This window comes from Jaculus jaculus, chromosome 11 (assembly GCF_020740685.1).
Source record: "Jaculus jaculus isolate mJacJac1 chromosome 11, mJacJac1.mat.Y.cur, whole genome shotgun sequence".
Taxonomy (NCBI): Eukaryota; Metazoa; Chordata; class Mammalia; order Rodentia; family Dipodidae; genus Jaculus; species Jaculus jaculus.
Window position 1 is genome coordinate 104,020,924 of NC_059112.1, and position 24,661 is coordinate 104,045,584.

Consider the following 24,661-nt stretch of genomic DNA (forward strand, 5'->3'; position numbering starts at 1 on the left):
TGTCGGGAATCAAACTCTGGTCAGCAGACTTTGCAAGCAAGTGCCTTTAACTGTTGAGTCATATCCCCAGCCCCAACCCTAAAATCAGATTTCTGACATCTGGCTTAAATAATATAGGTCATAAAAGTCAAACATGTTCTTTTGAAATCATCGTAATATTACTGAAGAATTTAGCTAAATGTAGTACACATCCCCTTTATTCTTGAAGGCTTTTTTAAAAAAAATCTTTGTAAAGGAATCTTACATATTTTTAATGTTTTTTTTAAATTTATTTGCAAGCACAGAGAGATACAAAGAAGAGAGAGCATCCACATAAAGCCAGATGCACAGTGGCACAAGCATCTGGAGTTTGTTTGCAGTGGCTGGAGGCCCTGGTGTGCCCATTATCTCTCTGTCTCTCTTCCCTCTATCTCTCTCTGCTTGAAAACAAATAAATAAAAAATACCCCATGCATCATTAATTTTGTACATCTGTGCATCATCCACCCATATTAGGGGGCAAAACATGACCCAGAAAGCTTCCTTATGTTCCCTCCAGCCAGTATCCCCTCAAAATAATTACAATTCTTTTCTCCATTGCCCAGGAATTGATTTTTGCCTCTTGACCTTCAAACCAATGCTGAGATCATGCAATGGACATTCATTCATGTCTCTGGTAGCATTCATAGCTCATTAATATTCTGATGAACAAAATGTCCACCATCTGTTTAACCACTTTACTATTTGTTCATATCAGCATCACTTCTCATTTTTAGCTGCTCTGAACATTCTTCTGCACTTTCTAGGGCACATGCATACTTGCTTTCTTGGGAGTATTCCAAGGAATGAAGTTGATGGGTTATAGTGTGTGCATATCATTGACTTTGGTAGACACACCTGGCCAGTGTTCAGAAGATGTACAAGTTCACATTCCCATCAGGCATGCATTATGACTCCTCCCATGAACATGGTGCCCTTTCTCAACCTCTCTTGGCTTGGTAAGTTGTACCCCATTTATGTGCATCGATGGCTGTATGGCTGCATTCTGTCATACGGTCACAGACAACAGCTTAGAGATACACATTTCTTCCTCAGCTTATGCATTGGTTTATTTTGTGATCTTTGTCCTTATTGCATGACCTCGGACAAGTAGGATGGGGTCAGAGGACAGTCAGGTCTTCCCCACATACTGAGCTGGAATCTGAGCCCAGCAACTTTCTCATCCCTATAATGGCCACTTGTCCCAGGCTCTGGTTTTGCCCCACTTGATACTTCATACATAGGACATGATATAGCAGGCCAGAGGAACCCCTGCATCCTGCGGGCTGAGCCCAGCCCTTCTCACCACCTCTGTCACTGTCAGTACAAGGAAGAGTATTCCTTTGGGTTTAGTAGTAAACAACACTGATAAGAGATGCTGAGGTTCTTTCTACTCAGGATCTGTTTCTTCCTTCCCATGCCTTTCCCTTCCTCTCTTTCAATCACCCCTCTTCCCCCCACCTCTTTCCTCCCATTCTCTCTTCTCCTTTATCCCCAAACCAAGCCTGGAGTTCCCATGAAGAGCTCAGCACTGTCCTAGGTAGGAGGAAATACGGGTAAATTAGAAGTGATCCATTTTGCTTATGGATTTTATAGTCTCAGTGAGCTTTCTGCAACACTTCAATTAAAAAAGGGAATTGAAAGGCAGTGAGGTCATTTTATCTGCCAAAAGAAAGGAGATATTTCTTGGCATGGGGTATGGAATTATTGCTATCATTGTTTCTCTTACATCTACAGTCTTTGAAAACACCAGGACCCCTTCGTGGTATTAAAACGTCCTCATGCTCTTACAGGAAGAGTCATAAAACTTGGAAGGCATTGAATGGAGAAGACGTGCAATGTTAAAATGTTAGTATGAATTCATTTATGTTCTAAGCTTATATGCCTTTCAAGTCATATCAGCTTGACCATCTATCCGTGTGAGTAGACTGGCTAAGTAGACTCCAGAAATGCTGGCTCTCCACAGGATCACAGACTTCCCGCAAACTTGCTCCCACCTGACTGCACAGACTTCCTTTTCTCTAACCCCACCATCTGATGGAAAATTCTGAACATAGGCGTGGTTTGATGGAGCAACCCAATTCTGCTGCTGATTTTCATCCATCTTCTCCAAGACAAGTGTGTAATTCTCCAATGCAACTCTAGCTTGCAAGATTGGTCACAGGGTCTGTGACACCCCAAGATTGGTCACAGGGTCCGTGACATCCCAAGCAGGTGGTAGCAAACAGCCGCGAGCCCTGCCGTCCTCAAGTTGCATCCCCGGGAGCAGAAACCACTGTGAGAAGGTGGCCGCTGAAGAATTTGTGCCAAACACAGCTTGTCTCCGCATCTAACTAGATCCATTTAATCCTAGCCCTATTTTTATTTCAGTTTTGTGACTTCTCAGCATTATACAGAAATGGAATATTCTGACATTTAAATAAGGAATGTTTATCTCCCAAACTCAATCTGTTTGTGTCCAAAATCTTGTACAATTGCCCATCATACCACCATCATGGATATTTTTACCTCTTCACCAAATATTCCAGTGATCTTTTGACATCAGTTCAAAGCAACTCAGAGGTCACACACAGCAGAATAAGATTTCTGGATTTGATATCATATGGGCTTTACTTTTTGTATTTGTCAGATGGGTTTTTGGTTGTTATTTGGAGGAGGGTATTTTCTCCTCCTTCTCCTCCTCCTTGTTTTCTCCTTCTCCTCCCATTACTAATTCTTCTTCTCTTCCTCCTTCCCCTTCTTCTCCTCCTTCTTCTTTATTTTAAATTTAGGGAGTGGGCTTGCCACAAGGAAGAAAGGGATGTAATTTCTTTTTATACCTCTGGGAGGTTGGACTTTACCTTAATACATAGCTTTGAGACCAGGGTGTATAGGAAGTGATATAAAGTCTCAAGGTTAATTCTCGGAAGGTCTGCAGACCTTGCTCTGTGTTAGACTGTAGATGGTATCTGACCAGCAGCATCCTCCCATATGAAGAGCTACTAATCATTCAGACTTGGGAGCTTCCCTTACCCCTGTTTTCACTTCATCTTTGAGTCTGTTCTTATTGGAAACACAACACTAATGTGAATCTGTGCCCTAGATTTTCCATGAAGAAAGCTGTTGCTTTGCCATTTCCAATTCCATTTGGCTTCTGAGAAGCCCAAAGTGCCCAGCTCCTCAGCAAGACATGAAACGCAAAAGAAATGGGGTCAGTTCCCCCTTGTGATGCTCACAACAAGCCTTAATGGGGTCAGCAGAAACATCACTCTGACGTCTTTCAGCTATAGATGGAAGCCTGCTCGCCGTGGGAACCACCAGTCTCCACTGCCAGAGCTTTGATGGGATCATGCCTGCCCTAAAAATCAGCCTTTACTTTGGGGTTCCAGAAACCACTCTTTACTCCTGAGCATGGGGCTTTGGAGATCTTTTCCCTTCTTGGCCTCTTACTGTTCCTCAAATCTGTTCACCTTTTAATGGTTTCACAACCTTCCCAAATAGTGCCACCAGTTGGGGACCAAGCATTCAAATATTCGAGCCTATGGGGGACATTTCACATTGAAACCACAACAGAGTTGATTTCATTTTCCATGTGAGGATATGCTGGGTTTATCATCCCAGGGCTGTGTCTGGAGAAACATGGTCAATGACTAAATATCTTGTGTCCACCAAAAAAACAACAAGGTCAGGATGTTTGTCGAGAAATGTGTCCAGTAGCCCTGATGTTTCAAGGGTATCCCAATCTCCTTAGCATGAAAGCTGAGTCTTTGTCTTCTGGTTCCTGCCTTTCCATCCTCTCCCTTGGTTCCTTCCTGCTTTCTGGAATTCTGAGCTACTGTCTGATCTCAAAACTTTTTGCATTTCTTCCTGTCTTCAGCCTTAGGCAAACCTAATCATCTCATCATGACAGTCACTGGTTTGTGTGGCTGTCTCTTCCAGAGTACTCTGAACTCGCTGAGACCACAGACAACATCTAATTTATCACCACATGAAAACACGCAAGCCTTAAAAAGGCTTTATTAGCCAATGGATGAATTAATGAGTGAATGGTAAATGAATGAGAAAGGAAAACCCATACAAATTCCTCAGAGAACCTAAGAACATCAGTTCTATCGCCTTTTATATCATATCTGACTAGAATCAGATACTTTGGCCAGAAATCAAGAGAAAAAAAAATATGTAAATGCCTAACTACAAGGTTGTACGTGTGTGAGGGATAATTTTTTTAAATGTATTACAGTAAATGCTCAGGCCAGGACAAAGCCTAAAAGGTACAGGTTCAAAATGGATTTTCTCACAACTGACCTCAGGGGAGAAATGCTTGGAAGTCAGAAAGCTATTCACATTGCTTGCTATAAAATCCTGTCCTGAAGCAATCCCCTTAGCCCTTAGACAGTCTTATAGAACAGAAGGAAATCTAACCTGAGAAGTGACTATACTCCTTCTAGAAGCACCAAAAAGGAGTCTTAAGGAAAATAAGAAACTGATTCCTTTTATTTTGGATGTAGCAGAGTCTTCCTGGAGATTAAAATCTCTTTTCTGGCTAGGCATGCAAACAGGAGCATAGACCACACCAGTTGGAAGGGTACAGTGAAGGTTATATGGCTTGCCTCACTCTCTTACTCTCCCTGATTTCAGGCAGGGAGCATACTGGCCACAGGAATACTTACTCAGTCACTAGGTGTCACTGGCTGTGAAGGCACGTCTCACCCATCAGATCTCCTGTAAGGCCAATACCAGTACCATCGCCCTCCCTTTTGGCAGACATCAGAGCCACCATGCAAAGGGAAGTTCTTGAACTTCTCTGCCTGAGTATCCTTATTTGAAAATGGCACTGATGATGGAACCAGCCACCATTAGTTGTGAGCTAATTCTTTAGAACCCTTCTGTAGCTCCTGAGTGTAGTGATTTTGTTAAATAAAAGTTACATGCATAAATGGCTAATTAGATGGATAGAGGAAAGGGTATCTGGACCAGACTAAATGGCCAGCACAATGAAGACAGAGTTTGAGCTCAGGCAGTCTGACTGGGATGCTGAGTCTAATACTGCCTGCTTGTAGTCCGTCCATGTCTTACGAGGTGGTGCTATTCTTCCACAAAATCCTTGTGTATTTCAGTTTTGTTTTACCTCAATATGCTGTATTATGATTTTGGACAAAGTGGAACCCGTGGCTGGTAACTTGTAAGTGGATGGAAGGGTGATATGGAAAATGGCATCGCCCTGCACAGTCTCACATTGCCTGTGCCCTGCCCGTGACTTCTGTCTGATCAACTTTGTGTTTGATGTAGACTTATGCAGCCTCAGCCAAACAGCTGATGGAAGCAAGTAACACACACACACACACACACACACACACACACATGCATGCACACATGCACACCTCTGACTCCATTACCCTTACTTACCTGTTTTCAGCACGTTTGTGATGCGTGTGCCCTGTATGCATGCATACAGAATCAGACCATGATGTCAAGTGCTCTTTAGTTCTCTTCTGCCTTGTTTCCATAAGACAGGATCTTTCACTGAACCTAGAGCTTGTTCTGTTTCTTTTTTTATTATTATCACACTGGCTAACCAGCAACCCTTCTGTCTCTAACCCTTTAGCTTTAGCACTAGGTTTAAAGGCATGTGTAGCCATGCCCCGATTTTTACATGGGCTCTGGGGATTGAACGCAGGGGCCTCATGCTTGTCCAGCAAGTTCACTTACCCTCTGAGCCATCTCTCCAGGTACAGGTCTTGATACTTGAAACCACTCTGCTCCGTAATGCTGCCAAGATCAGATAAGGAGCAGCCTGGAATACCTCCATGTACTGGAGCTCCCTTCTGCCTTGAGATGGAGCTCAGAAGCCGGCATATGTACCTGAACGTGGGTGCAAAAGATCTATAAATAGCCCTGGAGAGATTGCTTAGTGGTTAAGGTGCTTGCCTGTGAAGCCTAACAACCCCAGTTCAATTTCTCAGTCCCCACATAATGCCAGGTACTCAAAGTGGTACATGCATCTGGAGTTTGTTTGCTGTGACACGAGGCTCTGGCATGCCCATTCTCTCCTTCTCTTTCTCTCCCCCTCCATCTCTCAAATAAATAAATATTTATAAAAATAGTATCTGTAAATATTCATGTGATTTCTATAATAAGAGGCTTAAAGAGAGAAGGTTTGGTCCTTATGTGGGGACCAGTCTTCTCAGGAAGTGTCACAGAAACAGTGTGGCATGGCAGCTAACCCAAGGTTCCAGCTGTTCCCAGGGGAGTGCTTAGCTCTGTCTTCCAAGCAAGAAGAGATCTATTTCAGCAAAGAGGTTTAATAATTCCATGTGCCAGCCCCGACTCGTGAGATAACACAGCAATTGTGACCGCTTTGCAATGGGTAAAAGTGACAATGGAACCAGCAGTACAGAGTGACTCCTTAGGAAAATGACATTTGGTGCTTCATGCCGACTAACTTCCAGGACTTCCTCTTAAACGCCTCTCGCTGTCGGCCTTTGCTCTGTCTTTCCTCTGTTCATAAGGCAGGAAATCTTAGCCAACAGATCTGAACATTTTTGGAGCCCAGGCCAATCTAAGCTCCGGGATATAAAGCGTGTATGTGTGTGTGGGGGGGGGGGCACAGAAGCAGAAAATATAGATCTATGCTTACTGTGTGCTGCAGGCCATAAGAAATATCAAAACCATAAACCATGGCCCCTGATCTCCCTCGAGGAGATTACAATATACTCAAGTAAATTAAAAATGAAATAAGAAAGTATTTGAACTGCAGTTCGCTACCCTAGTCAAAAGGGCCACAAGGCAGGAATTTACTGGGTGGAAGATGATTGTAACTGGCTGTAATTGGTACTGAGCTATGTGAATGTGCTGTTTGGAATCTGGGTCGGATTTACCAAAGTCTTTGTATTTACTTTTTTTTTTTTTTGAGGCAGGCCCAACAGACTGTATACACACACACACACACACACACACACACACACACACACACACGAGCAAGATTGAGAGAGAGAGAGAGAGAGAGGGAGAGAGGGAGAATTGGTATGCTAGGGCTGCTAGCCACTGCAATTGAACTTCAGATGCGTGCGCCCCCTTGTGTGCATGTGCAACCTTGCATGCTTGTATTACTATGCATTGGACTTATGTGGAGCCGGAAGAGTTGAACATGAATCCTTAGGCTTCACAGGCAAGCACTTTAACCTCTAAGCCATTTCTCCAGCCCTGTCTTTACATTTTGAAAGGAACCTAAGTGATTCTTTACAGCCAGACTTTTGCTTACACATCTGGCTCTTTTTTGTTTTTTCAAGACAACACCAAGGAAGATGTGCTGGAAATTTGATGAATTGTGGGAAGAAGACATATTTTTGCATACCCATAAGATCCAAAGGGAGGAGAAGCTCAACAGCACACCATTTTTTTAAGGAGAGGGCACTGGTGACTGGCAAGGGAGGGGGCAGTTATGTAAGTCTCATGGCACATGCTGGGCAGAGGGGTTTGGATAAATCTGTGGTGGTGCTGGGTGGACGAGAGATAATATTAGAGTCTCCTGTGACATTCGTAGCTGTGGAAACGCGGAAGGCTAGTGGAAGGGAAGTTGCTGCATCAGGAAGCACATCCCATCACCTTGCCTGTACCACTGATTCACCCGCACTGTCGTTTTTTGGGGGAAGAACTTGTTAGGGAAGAGAGCTCCTATTTTTTTCTCTCATAAATATGTATGTCCCCCCCCATCACACCCCATGAACAAATATGAGGACTTCACTGAGTCACTTGATCTGTGAAAAGGAAACCAGGAAAATCTCTGTCCATCAAAGCCAAGAAAATGCAAGCAGGGTTGCCATCTGTTTGAAACTCCGAGTGAGAGACTGAAACTTGGTTCAGTATGAGAGTTCAAAATGTATGTGATTTGCATGGTGCAGTAATCATATTAAAGTATTTTTTCATACAAAATGAGTACGTTGTAAACCCTTGGAGCTAGGACAGAAGCCAACCTAGAAATGCTCATTAGTAATATTCCTATAGTCCAGTGTTCTGGGAGTCATCATGGCATTTAGAGGAAAAATTCTTCGACAGGACCAAAAGTTAAGAATGGCACAAGAAGGCAATCTACCACGAGTCAGAACACATGTCAAACAGAAGAATGAAAAGGCCAAACATTAATCTGCAAGATTCTAGGTTTCAAATTATAAATTAAATGCAAGTTTTAACAATCATGAGTGGAACATTGGGGCAAACAAAAAAGAACAGACAGAATTATGAATGAGCCAAATGAATGTCCCAAGTAAAATGAATAGATTAAAATGAAAACATAAAGCTAAATATTACTAATGAAAAATAAATGAACTAGAAAATAGATCTATGGGGATCATCTAGCTATAGCCCAAAGAGATAACAGAATGCAAAATAAATATTAAAACAAGGTTAATAACCCAGAGAATAGGATGAGAATGCCCAGAATATATTAAACAAAATCTTAGGAAAAGTGAATTATTATAGGTCATTAGGGAATTGCTAGTTAAATCAGTCAGATAGCACTGCATGTGTATTAAAATGGCAAAAATCCCACATGCTCATGACACCCATCACTATTAAAGGGAGTGTCAAAGAAGAGGAACCTGCATTCACTGCTCGAAGGAATGCAAAGTGGCACAGCCACTTTGGAGTAGAGTTTGGTTGTTTCCCCAAAAGTCATCATATTCCTACCCTCCCACTGAGAATCCAACACAATGTCTCTGTTCTTTTCCCCAAGTGAGTTGAAGACATGTCCATAGAAAAGCATTTACTTCAATGTGTGGAGCAACTGCATTTGTGACTACACAAATGTGGAAGCTATCCATCATCCGGGAAAAGATAGGGAGGAAACTTGAATGTGTATTACTCGGTGGAAAAAGTGAATCTTAAAAGGCTCCACACTGTATGCTCCCAGCAATGTAACGTGGCAGAAAAGGCAAAACTTTTGATGGGTGGTTTCCAAGACTTGATTTGAAAAGTTCCCCTAGCCTCATGTGCTTGTGGCATGGCCTCATATTTAATTCCCAGCCAGAGGAGCCTTTGGGAGGTGGAGCCCTGCTGGAGGAGGTGTGTCACAGGGGAAGACCCTTGAGGCATATTAGTCCAGTCCTACTGGATGTTAGCTAGCTGGCTTCACTCTTGCTGCTACCTGCAGCTGGTGTAGCAAGATGTGATGCTCAGTCTCTGCTCTGCCATGATTTTCCACCCATGATTGAATTTCCACTAAAAACCTATAAAGTGAAATCAACCATTTCCTCCTACATGCTGCTTCTGGCCAGATGTGTATCACTTACAAGAAGGCAACTGCTATGGAAAATTAAATGTTGGGCTGGAGATACGGTTTAGCAGTTAAGACACTTGCCTGCAAAGCCTAAGGACCCAGGTTTGTCTCCCCAGGACCCACATAAGGCAGATGCACATGGTGGCACATGCATCTGGAGTTTGTTTGCAGTGGCTGGAGGTCCTGGCACACCCATTTTCTCTCTCTCTTGTTAATTAAAAACAAAAGAAAATTCAAGGAAATAATAGGTAAGAATTTTTCAGAATTAAAATTATAAGTCATCACACTGAGCCTAAAATTCATATAAAGTGAACCCATATGTAGATTCTACACCAAAGTCTCAGAAATGATTAGAGAGAAAATATAGATCCCAAAGAAAGTAACAACAATGAGGAGGTTGGTGCCCTTCTCAAAATGGCAGCCCAGATCAGAAGAAAATTTAATGACATCCTCAAAAGGCCCAGGAAATATCTGTACTAACTTGGATCCTCATGTTCAAATCATTTGAGAATGAGAACAACCCAAAGCCAATATATACTAATTTCATAAAGCCTAAAAAAGAGACTGATGTGAATATGAAATCAATCACTATGACTGTTTTCTTCAAAAGAATCAATAAAAGCATTTAAGATATTTTCTTTATTTTATTCAAATGTCTCATTACATCTCAGAGATCACATGTATACACACAATATCATCATAGTTTGCATCTAGGATATACGTCGTTATCAGTATTCTTGAGAGCATTGTCAAAGACTGAATTATACTGCAAGTACCAGACTTTAGTGAATGGTATACAGTTGGTGTAATTACTAAACATTCAGATCAGAGAATTTCTCCCTAAATAGTAACTGGATAAAATGCACATGAAAGAGACGAGTAATGTTAAGCATGCCACCCTTTTTATGTCCATTCAAAAGCCCACCTGCTTTTTTAATTGTCTCTTATAGTGAGGAAGAAATTCAGTTTTAAAGGGACATTCAGATCCAAAGATGTGTTTTATTGGTTAAAGTTTTGTGCCTTTGGGTAACTTTTTGGAGTGATTTTGGGGTGTTCTAAACAGATAAGGAAGAGGAAAAGCATATATTTGAGTTCTATCATGTACCAGGCACTGTCCTAGGTGGTTCCTTCACAACAACCAGTTTTAGCAAAAGTTGTTAGTTATGAGAATTCAAATGAACCAGGCCCTTTAGGGATTTCATACATGCTGACCCCAGCTGATGCTCACCACAGCTCTGTGAAGCATGCACCGTTACCATCCAGCAGGCTAGCTGTGAGGCAGGGCCACACAGCTAGGAAATGATGAGGTCAGAACTGAGGTCTTTCTGCTGTAGCCAGTCTGTGAGTTTATCCTTATGCTCTGTCCCGAGCTTGAGTGGGTGTTGGTGGTGGAGAGATCAGAAGAAAGCAATGTTGGGAAGAATGAAATAATGACCCAAACTGATGTAGGAACCACGTCAGGTTCACCACACTGTATATGCCCGTCAGGTTTCATACTGTAATGACATTAGGCAGGTGGTATTACCCTCATCAAATGAGCAACTGGAAGGCCAGCCGAGCTCCGTGTCACCACAACTGTAAGTTGCATGTCCGTTTGGAACTCAGACGTGTGTCTACCTCCAGCGCATGCTCTGACTCCTGTGGCTGCTGTGTTCTGCGCAGGTGAGATGGAGGAGCTGGAGACGCTGTGGCTCACGGGCATCTGCCACAATGAGAAGAATGAGGTGATGAGCAGCCAGCTGGACATCGACAACATGGCGGGTGTGTTCTACATGCTGGCGGCGGCCATGGCTCTCAGCCTCATCACCTTCATCTGGGAGCACCTCTTCTACTGGAAATTGCGTTTCTGCTTCACGGGCGTGTGCTCCGACCGGCCGGGGCTGCTCTTCTCCATCAGCAGGGTCAGTACCCCGGCAGCGCCCTCCAGCATAGCACAGGGATTCCAGAGAACTGGGTCTGGTTTGCTTTATTCACTTATCTTTTTTGTAGTCTGTAGGCCTCTCCCATCCTCACCCACCTTCCTTAAGCTGGTGGTAAGGGCAGCTAGACTCTTTGTATTCATAAAAGAGGGATTGCAAACCTGGAAAACTACAGAAACCACAGAGGAAATGGGAGTGGGAAGAGCAGGCTCAGAACTATAAAACTTGCATGAAGGATGGAGAGATGGCTTAGTGGTAAAGGTGCTTGCTTGCAAAGCCAAAGGACCCAGGTTCAATTCTCTAGGACCCACGTAAGCCAGATGCACAAGGTGGCGCATGTGTCTAGAGTCTGTTTGCAGTGGCTAAAGACCCTATAGCACCCCCATTCTGTATCTGCCATATATATATATATATATATATATATATATATATATATATATATATACACACACACACACACACACACACACACACACATATATAAATTGCATGAGTAAGATGAAGTATAGCAACTGAGCCTGTGGGTTGAAGTGAGAGAACACTATAGATTGATAGAGACTAGAATATTACGGGATATTTATACCCAAAGGAGGCAGTCTTCCTCATTCCTGCAAAGTATTTTCTTAGGAGAAATATAAAGCCAGGGATGGAGAGATATATCAGTGGTTAGAGCCTAACAACCTCAGTTCAATTCCCAAGTACCCATGTAAAACCAGATGCACAAAATGGTGCATGCATCTGGAGTCAATTTGCAGCAGCTGGAGGCTGGGAAATGTTTTAGTAGTTAAGGCATTTGCCTGCAAAGCCAACAGATCCTGGTTTGAGTCTCCAGGACCCACATAAGCCAGATGCACAAGGGTGCACATGCATCTGGAGTTTGCCTGCAGTGACTTGAGGCCCTGGCGTGCCCATTCTTTCTCTCCCTCTTTTTTTCTCTCAAAAAAATTATTTATTTATTAGAGAGAGAGAGAGGGGTGTATATATATATATATATATATATATATATATATATATATATATATATGGAGAGAGAGAGAGATAATATCTATCAGGGCCTCCAGTCACTGCAATCAAACTCCAGAAATATGGATCATATTGTATATCTTGTTTAAGTAGGTACTGGGGAATTGAACCTGGATCCTTAGGCTTCGCAGGCAAGTGCCTTAACTGCTTAGCCATCTCTGCAGCCTGACATTTTAGTTTTGTTTTTAGAGCTTCATTAACTTTATTTTTGCTTTTTTTAATTGGTAATTCAAAGTATTAGGTTTATATATGGTGTTTTTCAAACAGAAGTTTCTGTCACTTTCCTCCTCTTGCTCTCTTCTTCCCACATGTCCTCTTCCTCCTCCTCCACCATGTCCCCCACCACCACCACTTTCACTTTCATGTCACATATGTCCTTCGGTCCTCACGCCCTTCTCGACACATCTCACTCCCCTCTCATGGGCTCTTATCTAGTTCCGTAGCCTATATCCACCTAGCATCTCTGTTTACATACAGACAAATGTCAAAAGTTAGGATCTAATGTTCAGAAGGGAAACTGTCATCTGATGAGAGGAAAAATCTTTCTATTGTTAAATATCAGTAACAAATTCCATTAAAATTGTATGGACCAAGCAAATCCTCCACTTGTGGTTTCCATCATTAGCTCCCAAGCATGCCATGTGATCCTACATCTTACATGCCTATACAGGAGGCTACAGTTCAGGGATGCACTGCAGCAGAGCATGTACAGACACACAGAATCTACATGTAATGCCGTGCAGTTTGTACAGACCTCTGACAGCATCCAAGTGTGTGAACTCTAAGAGTCTGAAATGAAACATGGACAGAAAGTACCAGAAGGGTATGTACACACGTCAAACAGAAAACAAAATACATATGGAACCAAGCTAAACACCAGAGCAGAAGAAAGGCGTGTGCTGTGCTTGGCTCACATGTCACACAGGAACACTCTCTTTCCTGTAGCACAATATGGCATGAGTGTGTTGCCATCAATATACGTATGACATAATTCATCTGCAATGATAATGACCATGGAAATGCTAAGAGTGCTTACATATGCCAGCGCCATGTAAGGACTTTCTATTCTTCCTCTCATTTAATCTACAAACCAGCTATGAGCTAGGCTAACCCTACATGGACAACTATGAAATTCAAAGGCAGAGGCTAAGAATGCGTGGCCTGTCACCAAGGCACAGAGGCCACAAAGTGGAGGCACGATTTGAATCCAAATGAACTTCTACCAGCTAATGTCCTCATGGTCCCACAAGAGACATACAGCCAATGCAAGCAACCTGACATTTGTCACTGTTTATATTACAAACCAATATGTACGTGAAATTCATGAATTCTATATTCACATGTTAAATATAACCTAGTCACTTTCCTACATTGCAATAGCACATGCATGCATATATTCTTCCTTCCTGTCTATCAGTCATCTATCTACATTGATGTAGATATCATGTATCATATGCCTATATCTATGATCCATCATCTAACACAATCACCTATCTCTGTTTGTCTATTTAGTCAATCACCTGGCTCTATATCTATATGTTTCTAGCATGTTTATATTACCCAATCGATCATCATCATCCCCTGCATCAATATCTCTCTATCTAATCTATCATCTGTCTCTATATCTGCCTTTATCATCCATCTTCTAACAGTGATCTATAGGCTCCATCATCTATCCTATCTAATCTGTCATCTGTGCCCCCCCCCGTGTGTGTGTGTGTGTGTGTGTGTGTGTGTGTGAGTGTGAGTGTGTGTAAATCTGTCTATGTTTACCACCTGTCTATCATCTACGGATTCTTTTATCTACTTATCGATGTTATTTCCCCACGTTAGTGTTTTTTTTTTCCTCACCCTAAAAGAGCTTAATGAGTCAGGAATTGAAACATGGTGAGAAATTTTTGGTGAATACATCTAGTTTTATATGCTGATGCTTTCTGGGAAAATAAAGTAATCGGTTTAAAATGAATTTGTATATTCTTAGCATTACGTGATGTTAAGAACTTTGGAGATTCAGAAGGTACACATTAGCTTAGCAAGGAGGATTTATTTTCTCTATTCAATTGCACTCCAAACTTGAGTTCTGTGCAAATACATATTTCCTAATTAGCTTGATGGCATCTAAACACACAGATTGCTTAAAAATAGCAATGTGCATGCATATAGCTAGGTATTATGCCAACTTTAATTCTCCTAGCCAATTACTAAAGGCCTTTCCTAGCCAAGCAGTCCTGGGATTATCTTGAGTAAATGCACATTGTTACATTTGGTTATAAATCCTTCTTGTTATGAGAAATGAGCCACATTCAGTAGCCCTCTTGAAGAGTCTCGCAGGATGGACATGGAGGGGCTGCGGAACTGGCCAGTTGAGAGCGCCTGTGTTGGTGCTGCTGAGTGAAGGCTGGAGCCTGAACTTCGGCCTCTCACTCCCTAGAGCAGAGAGAGCCCCAAGTGTCACGAGAGCTCTGCGGGGACTCCTAACCACCATTGCTGCGATTTCCTCAAATATCACAGGGAGCCCTATCTGAGCCATAGCCCTCTTTCTCCTCAAATAATATTTGTCTTTTTATTATTTTATTTTATTTTATTTTATTTTTTATTTGAGAGCGACAGACACAGAGAGAAAGACAGATAGAGGGAGAGAGAGAGAGAATGGGCGCGCCAGGGCTTCCAGCCTCTGCAAACGAACTCCAGATGCGTGCGCCCCCTTGTGCATCTGGCTAACGTGGGACCTGGGGAACCGAGCCTCGGACCGGGGTCCTTAGGCTTCACAGGCAAGCGCTTAACCACTAAGCCATCTCTCCAGCCCAATATTTGTCTTTTTAAAAAACAATTTTTAAGTTAGCATGGAGAGTTTTAGTTATCATTATGACATTTTCAAACCAAACTTGTTTTAGTTGGTTCTCCTCCCTCCATGTCCCCCATTCTCTATCTCCCACACCCCTGGCATCATCCCTACCCTGTTTTCTTTATGTGGCATGCATGTCCTTTTGCCATTCTTCTTTCACTTTCCTTGTTGTCTCTTATTACCCACTCTTGATCATGCCCTCGCTTCTTGAGTTTTACCCAAGTTTGTCACGTTTTCCTAAGGAAATGGAACCAGTCTAGATGCCCATCAACAGATGAATGGAGAAAATGCGGTTCATAAACACAATGGAATCTTACTCAGTGGTAAAGGAAAATGAAACTTAAGAAAATCTCAGGAAAATAGATGCATCTGAAAAGAATTATACTAAACAAAGTGACTCACACTCAGAAAACCCTAGCCCATGTTCTTTCCCATGTGCAGATCCTAGCTTGTAATCATGTTTGTCTTTTAAGGTCATTGCAGTCTGGTAAGTATGAGTGGGAAATGGGTCAACTCAGGTGGAGGATGCTGTGGTGACACCACCTCTGGTCAGGCTGGCCCCATCACACCCCCTCCTTTCTACAGCACTGCCTTTGCTATATCACGCCAGTCTCTGCCAGGGAGGAGAGGGTGCCATCAGCAATGCCATGCCTGCAGGCTTTCTCCACTCTCAGCCGGTAGCTCAGCCAGGCAGGCAGGAGGACATTGATCAGAAGGTGACAGGAGGGATTCTTCAGACTCTCCTGGGGGAGAAAGCGAACATGTCAGGATAAAGTTGTAAATATAGCAAACAAAATTTAATACTATTCTTTTCGTAGTGCCATGAGAAAAGAAGACGTAGACCTGGACTGATTCTTACACACAGGAAACACATTGAGCTATTTTAACCTATACTAGCAGAATCCCTCTAGGTCAGATATAAGGTCATTATGTTACTGAATTGGTGAGGGGGGGTAGGATAACGTGACACCTTATGTGAAGTGTGTGACGCGTTGATATATTCCCCCATGCACAGACAGTATTCCAGCAGCCCCGGAGGCAAGGGTAGGCTGCAGGTTTGAGATAGAATCAATATCCAGCCAGTCAGTGTGCACAGAAAGACGCCGAAGATAAGATGGAAAGAGGGTCGAGGAAGGAGGGGAAGTGAAGAGGGAAATGAGAAGGGAGGAAGGGGAGAAGGAGAGAGGAGCAGAGGAAGTGAAAGGGCAGGGAAGAGAGAGGAAGGGGAAGAAATGGAAAGAGAAGGGAGAGCGAAGGAAAGGAAGAGAAGAGGCAGGAAGGAGAATAGAAGGGAAGGGAAGGGGAAGGGAAGGGAAGGGAAGGGAAGGGAAGGGAAGGGAAGGGAAGGGAAGGGAAGGGAAGGGAAGGGGGAAGGGGAAGGGGAGAGGGGAAGGGGAAGGGGAAGGGGAAGGAGAAGGAGAAGGAGAAGGAGAAGGAGAAGGAGAAGGAGAAGGAGAAGGAGAAGGAGAAGGAGAAGGAGAAGGAGAAGGAGAAGGAGAAGGAGAAGGAGAAGGAGAAGGAGAAGGAGAAGGAGAAGGAGAAGGAGAAGGAGAAGGAGAAGGAGAAGGAGAAGGAGGAGGGGAGGGGAGGGGAGGGGAGGGAAGGGAAGGGAAGGGAAGGGAAGGGAAGGGAAGGGAAGGGAAGGGAAGGGAAGGGAAGGGAAGGGAAGGGAAGGGAAGGGAAGGGAAGGAGCAGGTACAATACTAGCCTGTGGGCCTCAGGGAGACCTTGACCATAAAGGGTGGGTTGACAGGACGTGAGAAAAGATGCTCAAACTCGCAATTGCTGACTGTTCTGTCTACCACTCCCAAGAAGGCTGCAGCGGGAGAGATCATCTTTAGAAAGCAGAAAAATACAGCCATGTGGATGTGTTGAGGCAGCCAAAAGTTCAGGGAGAGTTCCTGTCATTAGGCTCATGTCCACCATGAGGGTCAATGGAGCCACCATGATCATTGAAGAGATTATTTAGAAAACAATTAATAGCACACACAGTTAACCATGCACACTTTCCCAATAGTAAAATTATGCCAAAGGCAGCTGACTCAGCCTTAGAAATCCTTCCTTGGGATGGCTTCCTGGAGGTCTTGAGTGGAGTAGATCACATCCTGAAGCCTTGATCCAACTTAATCCCTTAGGCACATCTGCCAAAATCTGGGATAGGGATGGGGAAGTGAAGGACAACCACAAATCCAAATGTCATTGATGTTCTTTGGCCCATTTTCCGCAGCATGAGTCAAGAGCTCTCCCTTGACAACAGTAGAACAGATAATTTCAAATGAAAACCAAGGTATTATTTTTAAGAACAGAGGAGAATTCGAGGTGGGCATCATCACATTTCAGTTTCCTGGGATTCCCGGATGCCGTGAGATCTCTGGGTGGATTGAAAGAGACATCACTGTGTCATGAGAGCTCTTCACCATCACTAATAATGAAAACCCAGTTCTAACAGCACAGGACACACAACAGCTCCATGAAGATGGCTCCAGAGCATGCCTCACTCTTTCTCTTGAGTCCTTTCCACTGCATGGCTTTACTCTCAGGCTAGTATTGCAGGGGAGGGCAAGCCTCATCCCATAGCTCCTCCCACATGCACATCTCTACCTGTCCTTCTGCGAAAAGTCTACTTGCTTTCACAATGTGCTTTATGCCATCCTTTATTTTATTTTAAATTTTCTTAGGCAAGAGCTCACTATGTAGCCTAGGCTGGCTTTGAATGTGTAATCCTGCCTCATCCTCCCAAGTGCTAGGATGACAGGTCTGTTCCCGTTCTGCCTGGCTGTGTCCTCCTTGACACTAGCAATGTAGCCATGGAGGAGAAATTTTGTGGTTGGTGTCTTGCATGGTTCATACACCTCGATTGATAGTTTCAGCACAAGGAGGCTGGGGGATATTCCTGGAAAGAATAAACGATTGGTTATTTTTCAATAGCTAACTCTCTGGTACCTAAGCTTAAAAGATGATGTGGGAGCTTTGTAATCAAGGTCTGAACTGTGGATCTGGGTGTTGGTAGGGTCAACTGAATATTTTAATGTGTTTGGTGGAGCTGTAGAGACGTCTGTAGTGATAAGAGCATCAGCTGACACCATTTCTCTTTTGTGGGCGTGTGTAGCATGTGTGGTGCATGCGTGCAGATGCACATGCTGTGTGTCCACAGACCAGAGGCAGACGTGAGGATCTTCTGTTACTTCCCCACTTTATTTTCCTAAGACAGAATCTCTCACTGAGCCTGGCACTCCATGATTTTCAGTCAGATCGGCTGACCAGGGAGCCCCAGCAATCCTGTCTCAGCATTGGTGTTACAGACATATGTATCCATGCCTAGACTTTTTATTACAAGGATACCGGGGATCAAAGTAAAATTCCCATATTTATGCAGCAAGTGCTCTTACCCACTGAGCCATCTCTCTAGCGTGTGTTGATTTCATTTGTTTTATAAACATGCATTTATTTATTTATTTATTTGACAGACAGAAAGAGGGAGAAAGACAGAATGGGCACACCAGGGCCCCCAGGCATTGCAAATGAATTCCAGATGCGTGTGTCCCCTTGTGCATCTGGCTAACGTGGGTCCTGGGGAATCGAACCTGGGTCCTTTGGCTTTTCAGGCAAATGCCTTATCCATTAAGCTATCCCTCCAACCCTGTTGGCATCATTTCTTAAGCTTCATGTGTGACTTTGCAAAGGGGTTAGGTCAAATCCTGGGCCAGGGTAGTCTGATAAGCCTGACACATTACAATCTGTCTCAGCTATTGAGGGGGAAATAACCAGACATCAGAGTGAAGTTCCTTTTTCTCCAGGGCTCCTGCAGGAAGTGCATGTCTTGCCTGTGCAGGTCAAGTCCAGGTGGGTAGTGGCTTTGCACTGATGTTGCTGCTGATGGGAGTTTGGTCTTCCTTCCTCACAGGGCATCTACAGCTGCATTCATGGGGTCCACATTGAAGAAAAGAAGAAGTCTCCAGATTTCAACCTGACTGGGTCCCAGAGCAACATGATAAAGCTTCTTCGGTCAGCCAAGAACATCTCCAACATGTCCAACATGAACTCCTCACGAATGGACTCGCCCAAAAGAGCAACTGACTACATCCAAAGAGGATCGCTCATCGTGGACATGGTTTCCGACAAGGGGAATTTGATATACTCAGACAACAGGTCCTTCCAGGGAAAGGAGAGCATTTTTGGGGACAACATGAATGAACTCCAAACATTTGTAGCCAACAGGCACAAAGATAACCTCAGTAACTATGTGTTCCAAGGACAGCACCCGCTCACGCTCAATGAGACCAACCCTAACACCGTGGAGGTGGCTGTGAGCAGTGAATCCAAAGGGAACTCGCGGCCCCGGCAGCTCTGGAAGAAATCCATGGAGTCTCTACGCCAAGATTCTCTGAGCCAGAACCTCATCTCCCAGAGGGAAGAGGCCTCTGTGGAGAACAGGTCCCACTCCCTAAAGAGCCCCAGGTATCTTCCAGAGGAAGTGGCCCACTCTGACATTTCAGAAGCCTCCAGCAGGGCCACGTGTTACAGGGAACCCAACAATAATAAGAACCACAAAACCAAGGATAACTTCAAAAGGTCCATGGCCTCCAAATACCCCAAGGACTGTAGTGAGGTCGAACGTACTTACCTGAAAACCAAAGCGAGCTCTCCCAGGGATAAGATCTACACCATCGATGGTGAAAAGGAGCCCACGTTTCACTTAACCCCTCCCCAGCTGGTTGAGAACATAGCCCTCCCTGAGAACGTGAGCTTCTCGGATGCCTACCAGGAACATAACGACAGCTTCCGCAAGGGGGACTCCACGCTGCCCATCAACCGGAACCCACTACGCAATGAAGACGGGCTCCCCAACAATGACCAGTATAAACTCTACGCCAAGCACTTCACCTTGAAAGACAAGGGTTCCCCCCACAGCGAGGGTAGTGACCGCTACAGGCATAACTCCACGCACTGCAGGAGCTGCCTTTCCAACCTGCCCACCTATTCAGGCCACTTCACCATGAGGTCCCCTTTTAAGTGTGATGCCTGCCTGCGGATGGGGAACCTCTATGACATTGATGAAGACCAGATGCTTCAGGAGACAGGGAACCCGGCTCCCCAGGAGGAGGTTTACCAGCAGGACTGGGCACAGAACAACGCCCTCCAGTTGCAGAAGAACAAATTAAGGATTAGCCGACAGCATTCTTACGATAACATTCTTGACAAGCCCAGGGAGATAGACCTTACCAGGCCCTCCCGGAGCATAAGTCTCAAGGACAGGGAGCGGCTACTGGAGGGCAACTTATACGGGAGCCTGTTCAGTGTCCCCGCGAGCAAACTCTTGGGCAACAAAAGCTCTCTTTTCCCCCAAGGTCTGGAAGACAGTAAGAGAAGCAAGTCTCTCTTGCCAGACCACACCTCTGATAACCCTTTCCTCCACTCCTATGGGGATGACCAGCGCTTGGTTATTGGGAGATGTCCCTCGGACCCTTACAAACACACGTTGCCATCACAGGCGGTGAATGACGGCTATCTTCGATCGTCTTTGAGATCAACGGCATCGTATTGCTCCAGGGACAGTAGGGGCCACAGTGATGTGTATATTTCAGAGCATGTTATGCCTTATGCTGCGAATAAGAATAATATGTACTCTACCCCCAGGGTTTTAAATTCCTGCAGCAATAGACGCGTGTACAAGAAAATGCCTAGTATCGAATCTGATGTTTAAAAAAAAAAAAAAATCTTCCATTAATGTTTTATCTATAGGGAAACATACGGAATGCCCAGCGTTCTGGAGGGTCAAGGTTGGATGTCCAATAGAGCCCTGCTAGGAGGGAGAGGGTCTAGGAAGGTAATTTTTTTTGTTGGCTCTTTTGCACATGGCTTCATGCCACAATCTTCCACTCAAGGACTCTTGTGAGGTGTGTGCTGAGCACGGCAGATACCAGATAGGTGAGTCCTTAACAAAAAATTTAAAATAAATAAATTAATAAATAATGGGCAAGTCTCCGAGACATGCCTGCAAGGTATGTTGGCAATAATGGTGCACTGTATGGCGATGGTGATGGTGGTTTCCTGTATTCCAAATTCCATAAAGACCAACCTACCATGTAATTTCCTCATCACAAATGCCTCATGGTCTCTCTAATAAAGAATAAGCAATATGGTATGCATGTAAACCTGACACAGACAATAAGACAGTTAAGAATGCATTTGCTCTGTAGTGAAATTGACATGTGCAAGAGATTAGGGAGTTTGGCTTGTGTAACAGTTCTCAGCTTTCTTGTCCTGCCTACCATCACGACCCAGGCCCACCCCAAGAACTCTAAGCCCCTCCCCCTCAAAGAATAGCCAATCGGTGTGTTTGTGGTACCCTGCTGCTTCATTGTAGTCCATCCCCAAGACACATCTGGAAGAAAAAGCCACAGGGACTCTCTGCTGGAGAGCACCAAGAATCTCATTTTGGATGTTGATGTGTGTGTTTCTTTCACTCTTGGCTTCTTTGGTCTGGCTCAGAGCTGCATCAGCTAACACGTTTATGTCTTCGCTTTCCAAGTGTGGATCTCCTGTCTATGACACGGTGGCCGTTGTAGTTTATTCTGAAGACTCCTTGTACGTAAGTTTGCGTTTCTTCCCTCTCGGTGATGACTCAGGGTTGTATAGTATCTGTTTCCTGATCCTTTCCCAAAGTGACTGTGATCTGTTCTGTCCCTGAACAGCCGTGGTGATGTCTAATTAGCTGTGTGTTGCTGTTGCAAGTTGTTAATGTGGTGGCATGTGCCAACAGCCATATGTGTACTGTGATCTGTAAGAAGTACCATGCCATCTGTCTGCCCAGGGCAAACATGGTATTAGGTTCATCTTCCTTAAATGTCATGCAATTATCTTGGACATTTATTATTACCCCCCCCCCAAGTCCCCTCAAGTCAAAGCCTTCAAATATGAAGACACTCAGGCATCTACCCTGAATACTTCCCAAACTGTGGACAAACTTAATAAGAACAGTGCTCTCTCTCTTCTGAAATGTTCACCTCCTCAGAGGCAAGCTGCTTCCCCAGCACCAAGAGAGAGAGATGCAAATTCCTCCATTCACTTGTCATTCCTGAGTCACCTGTATCGCCCCATTCTTGGTCTACCTAACACTGTGCATATGTAATATGAACGACACTCATTGTTTATTTTTCTTTCAAAAACGTTGTAGGTTGCAAGAAGAATATTTGTGCATGGGAAATGTCTTATCACAGTGCCTGCCACATCAAAAAATGACCCCAGTAGGTAGTTGTTATGATACTTTGATGGGCCATGATTTTCTAGTTCAAAACTATCATAAAACTAGCAAATAAATATTTCACATGGCTCTCCCCTATTAATTAGCAAATTTTCAGTGCATTAATAACCTTGAAATACTTGGGCTAGCTAGCCATGATATTTTTCAGGGGATTTCAGTTGCCTTGGTGACATGCTAGAGAAACTCTATGCACATGTGAAGTAGCCTGGCAATTTTTTCATGCTGGTTGTTGTTTTTTTTCTTTTCCTGGATTTTGACTTGGGTTCTGAGAAAAGGAGACAGAGCAGAAAGTTTAGAAATCATCTTTCTTTTCCTCACGTTGGTATCTGTATTCCATTTCGTAGGTGGTATTTTCCTGTAAGTGGACAGATGACAGGGAAAATTCTCTTAAAGCCAGAGAATGCATTGAATGAAGCTATCTGCAGGAAAGTGCACCTGACCTACAATATTCCTATAGTAACGAAAAGTGGTTGCGATAAATTTGGATGCCAGTGGCAAAGGGAGGCAGGGGGAGAGAATATTTCTCCTTTTGTTTCCAAATGCAGCAGGGGAGGGGCTAAGGTGCTGCCAGTACTGATAAGTTTCACAATTACATCATCTTTCTTGGACCCAATACCTTTTACTGCCTCAGCCCCAGTAATAGAGACGTCTGGATTAGAGAACCTGGCACAGTCACTCCAATAATTGTTGATTTTCAATTAAAGTTTCTGTGACTATAGAGTCTTTTAGTTCCTTCTGTCTTTGCCCCACATTGCATTCCAAACCTGTATTCCCCCAGCTGGGACCACTGTCTTCACGAGTCTGCATACCTGGACATGAAATGACTACCAAATGTGAATACAGAACAGCAGGATATGCCATCAATCTAAAGAGGCTTCCTGTCTTCTTCTGGTGTCCTCTAAGCCCAAGGCACTTTTGAATGCCACAGGGAAGAGTTCAGATTACACTAGATTGACTCCATACATCAAAAATAAAAAAATTCTATTAATAGCAATGTTATTTCTACTATTAACTCCATAGGTGTCTGAAGAAAAAAATAAATAAAATGTATCTTTAGAAGAAATACTAATTATGTTGTGGGAAAGAATACACTTCTTTTAATGCCCATGACATTTAAATTTTATATATATATGTCATTGAAATTTAGGAACTATGTAGTAAACATGTTTTCTGTTCTCCACTGATACCCTGAGTCTTCAGTGTGATGATTTCAATGAAGAAAAATGGCCACTGGTCAGCTGGTCAATTTCCAAGTGAAAATTCAAATCATTTCTACTCTTTGGAAAATAATGTCAGGAATGTGGTTCCCAATGTGCAAACAGAGTCTACAATTTGAAAGGTAACAGGAACTGAGCAAGAAGCTCTAAACTATGGGTCAGTTTACAGACAATTCTCATGATGTGTCGCAGCTTGGGTCTCTTAGAGTCTTTGACACCAAGAAGTAAACAAACCTCTGAATCCAAAGGCATGAATTTTCCCTGCTTAAGTCACAGCTGCCATCCACAATGACACTTCATCAGTTCCAGGTGGTTTTCTCCATTTGGAAAGAACCAAACTGGCTCTCAGAGAGGACTGCCTGTCTGCAAATGGCCAGACACCTGTCCATGTATGTGCAGCCAGCTTAAAGCATCCTGGGTGAGAGTCTTCCAAACATTAGTATCCTGAAAAGTAGTTCCCTTCATCCTTACACCTGTATCTTTTTTTGAGACCACTTCTGGTTTCATTGTTCCAAGAGGTCAAGTCCCCAGTGGATTGATCTTTCTGCCAGCAAAGCCTCCATTAGAGTGGAGGGGTGATTGTTTTATCATGCGTGACTGCTAGGTACTCTGCAAAACGCTCTCTATCACTTTAGCCAGCACTGTGACTATCTCATGCTCTACCCTTGCTTCTTCCCCTTCCTGTCTCATGGGGTACCTCAGAAGACTTAATGCTTACCTTTCTTTTTTTTTTTTATAAAAGCATTAAAATTCATTTATTGCCGCAAAAACCTGTCAGATCAATTCACGCTTAGTTTCCAGGAAAAGAAAAAGAAAATTACACCTTGTTTACAAATGAAATAGTTTCATTTAAATGGGACTTAAGCCAACACAGTTAATTAGTCAAAAGATCCACGGTAGTCATGCAGTCACACATTGTTTATTCTATTTGATATGTCTGCTGCTGATGTGTATTTAATATTCTGCATCCTTCTCAGGAAATGACAAATGCCCTGAATTCTTTGCAAATAGAATTGCTAATGAAAAAGAAAAAAGAAAGTTGCTGTTAATTAAACGGTGATTAAAAATTTATCTCCTTTAAACCTAAAAAGTGCAGTATTCACATTTGGTTGTCATCTAAATA

The 24,661-nt window shown here is 43.5% G+C and overlaps 1 protein-coding gene across 1 annotated transcript in view; it reads left to right on the forward strand.

Annotated features, from left to right (window-relative positions):
- The window catches only part of Grin2a (glutamate ionotropic receptor NMDA type subunit 2A), a 453,099-nt gene extending 432,300 nt beyond the window's left edge, over window positions 1-20,799 (forward strand). The window contains exons 12-13 of the mRNA XM_004652254.2: window positions 10,933-11,171; window positions 18,962-20,799. Coding sequence (XP_004652311.1) covers window positions 10,933-11,171; window positions 18,962-20,761 — 2,039 coding nt within the window. The 3' untranslated portion in view covers window positions 20,762-20,799. The remainder of the gene's footprint in view (window positions 1-10,932; window positions 11,172-18,961) is intronic.
- Window positions 20,800-24,661: the final 3,862 nt, after the last annotated feature.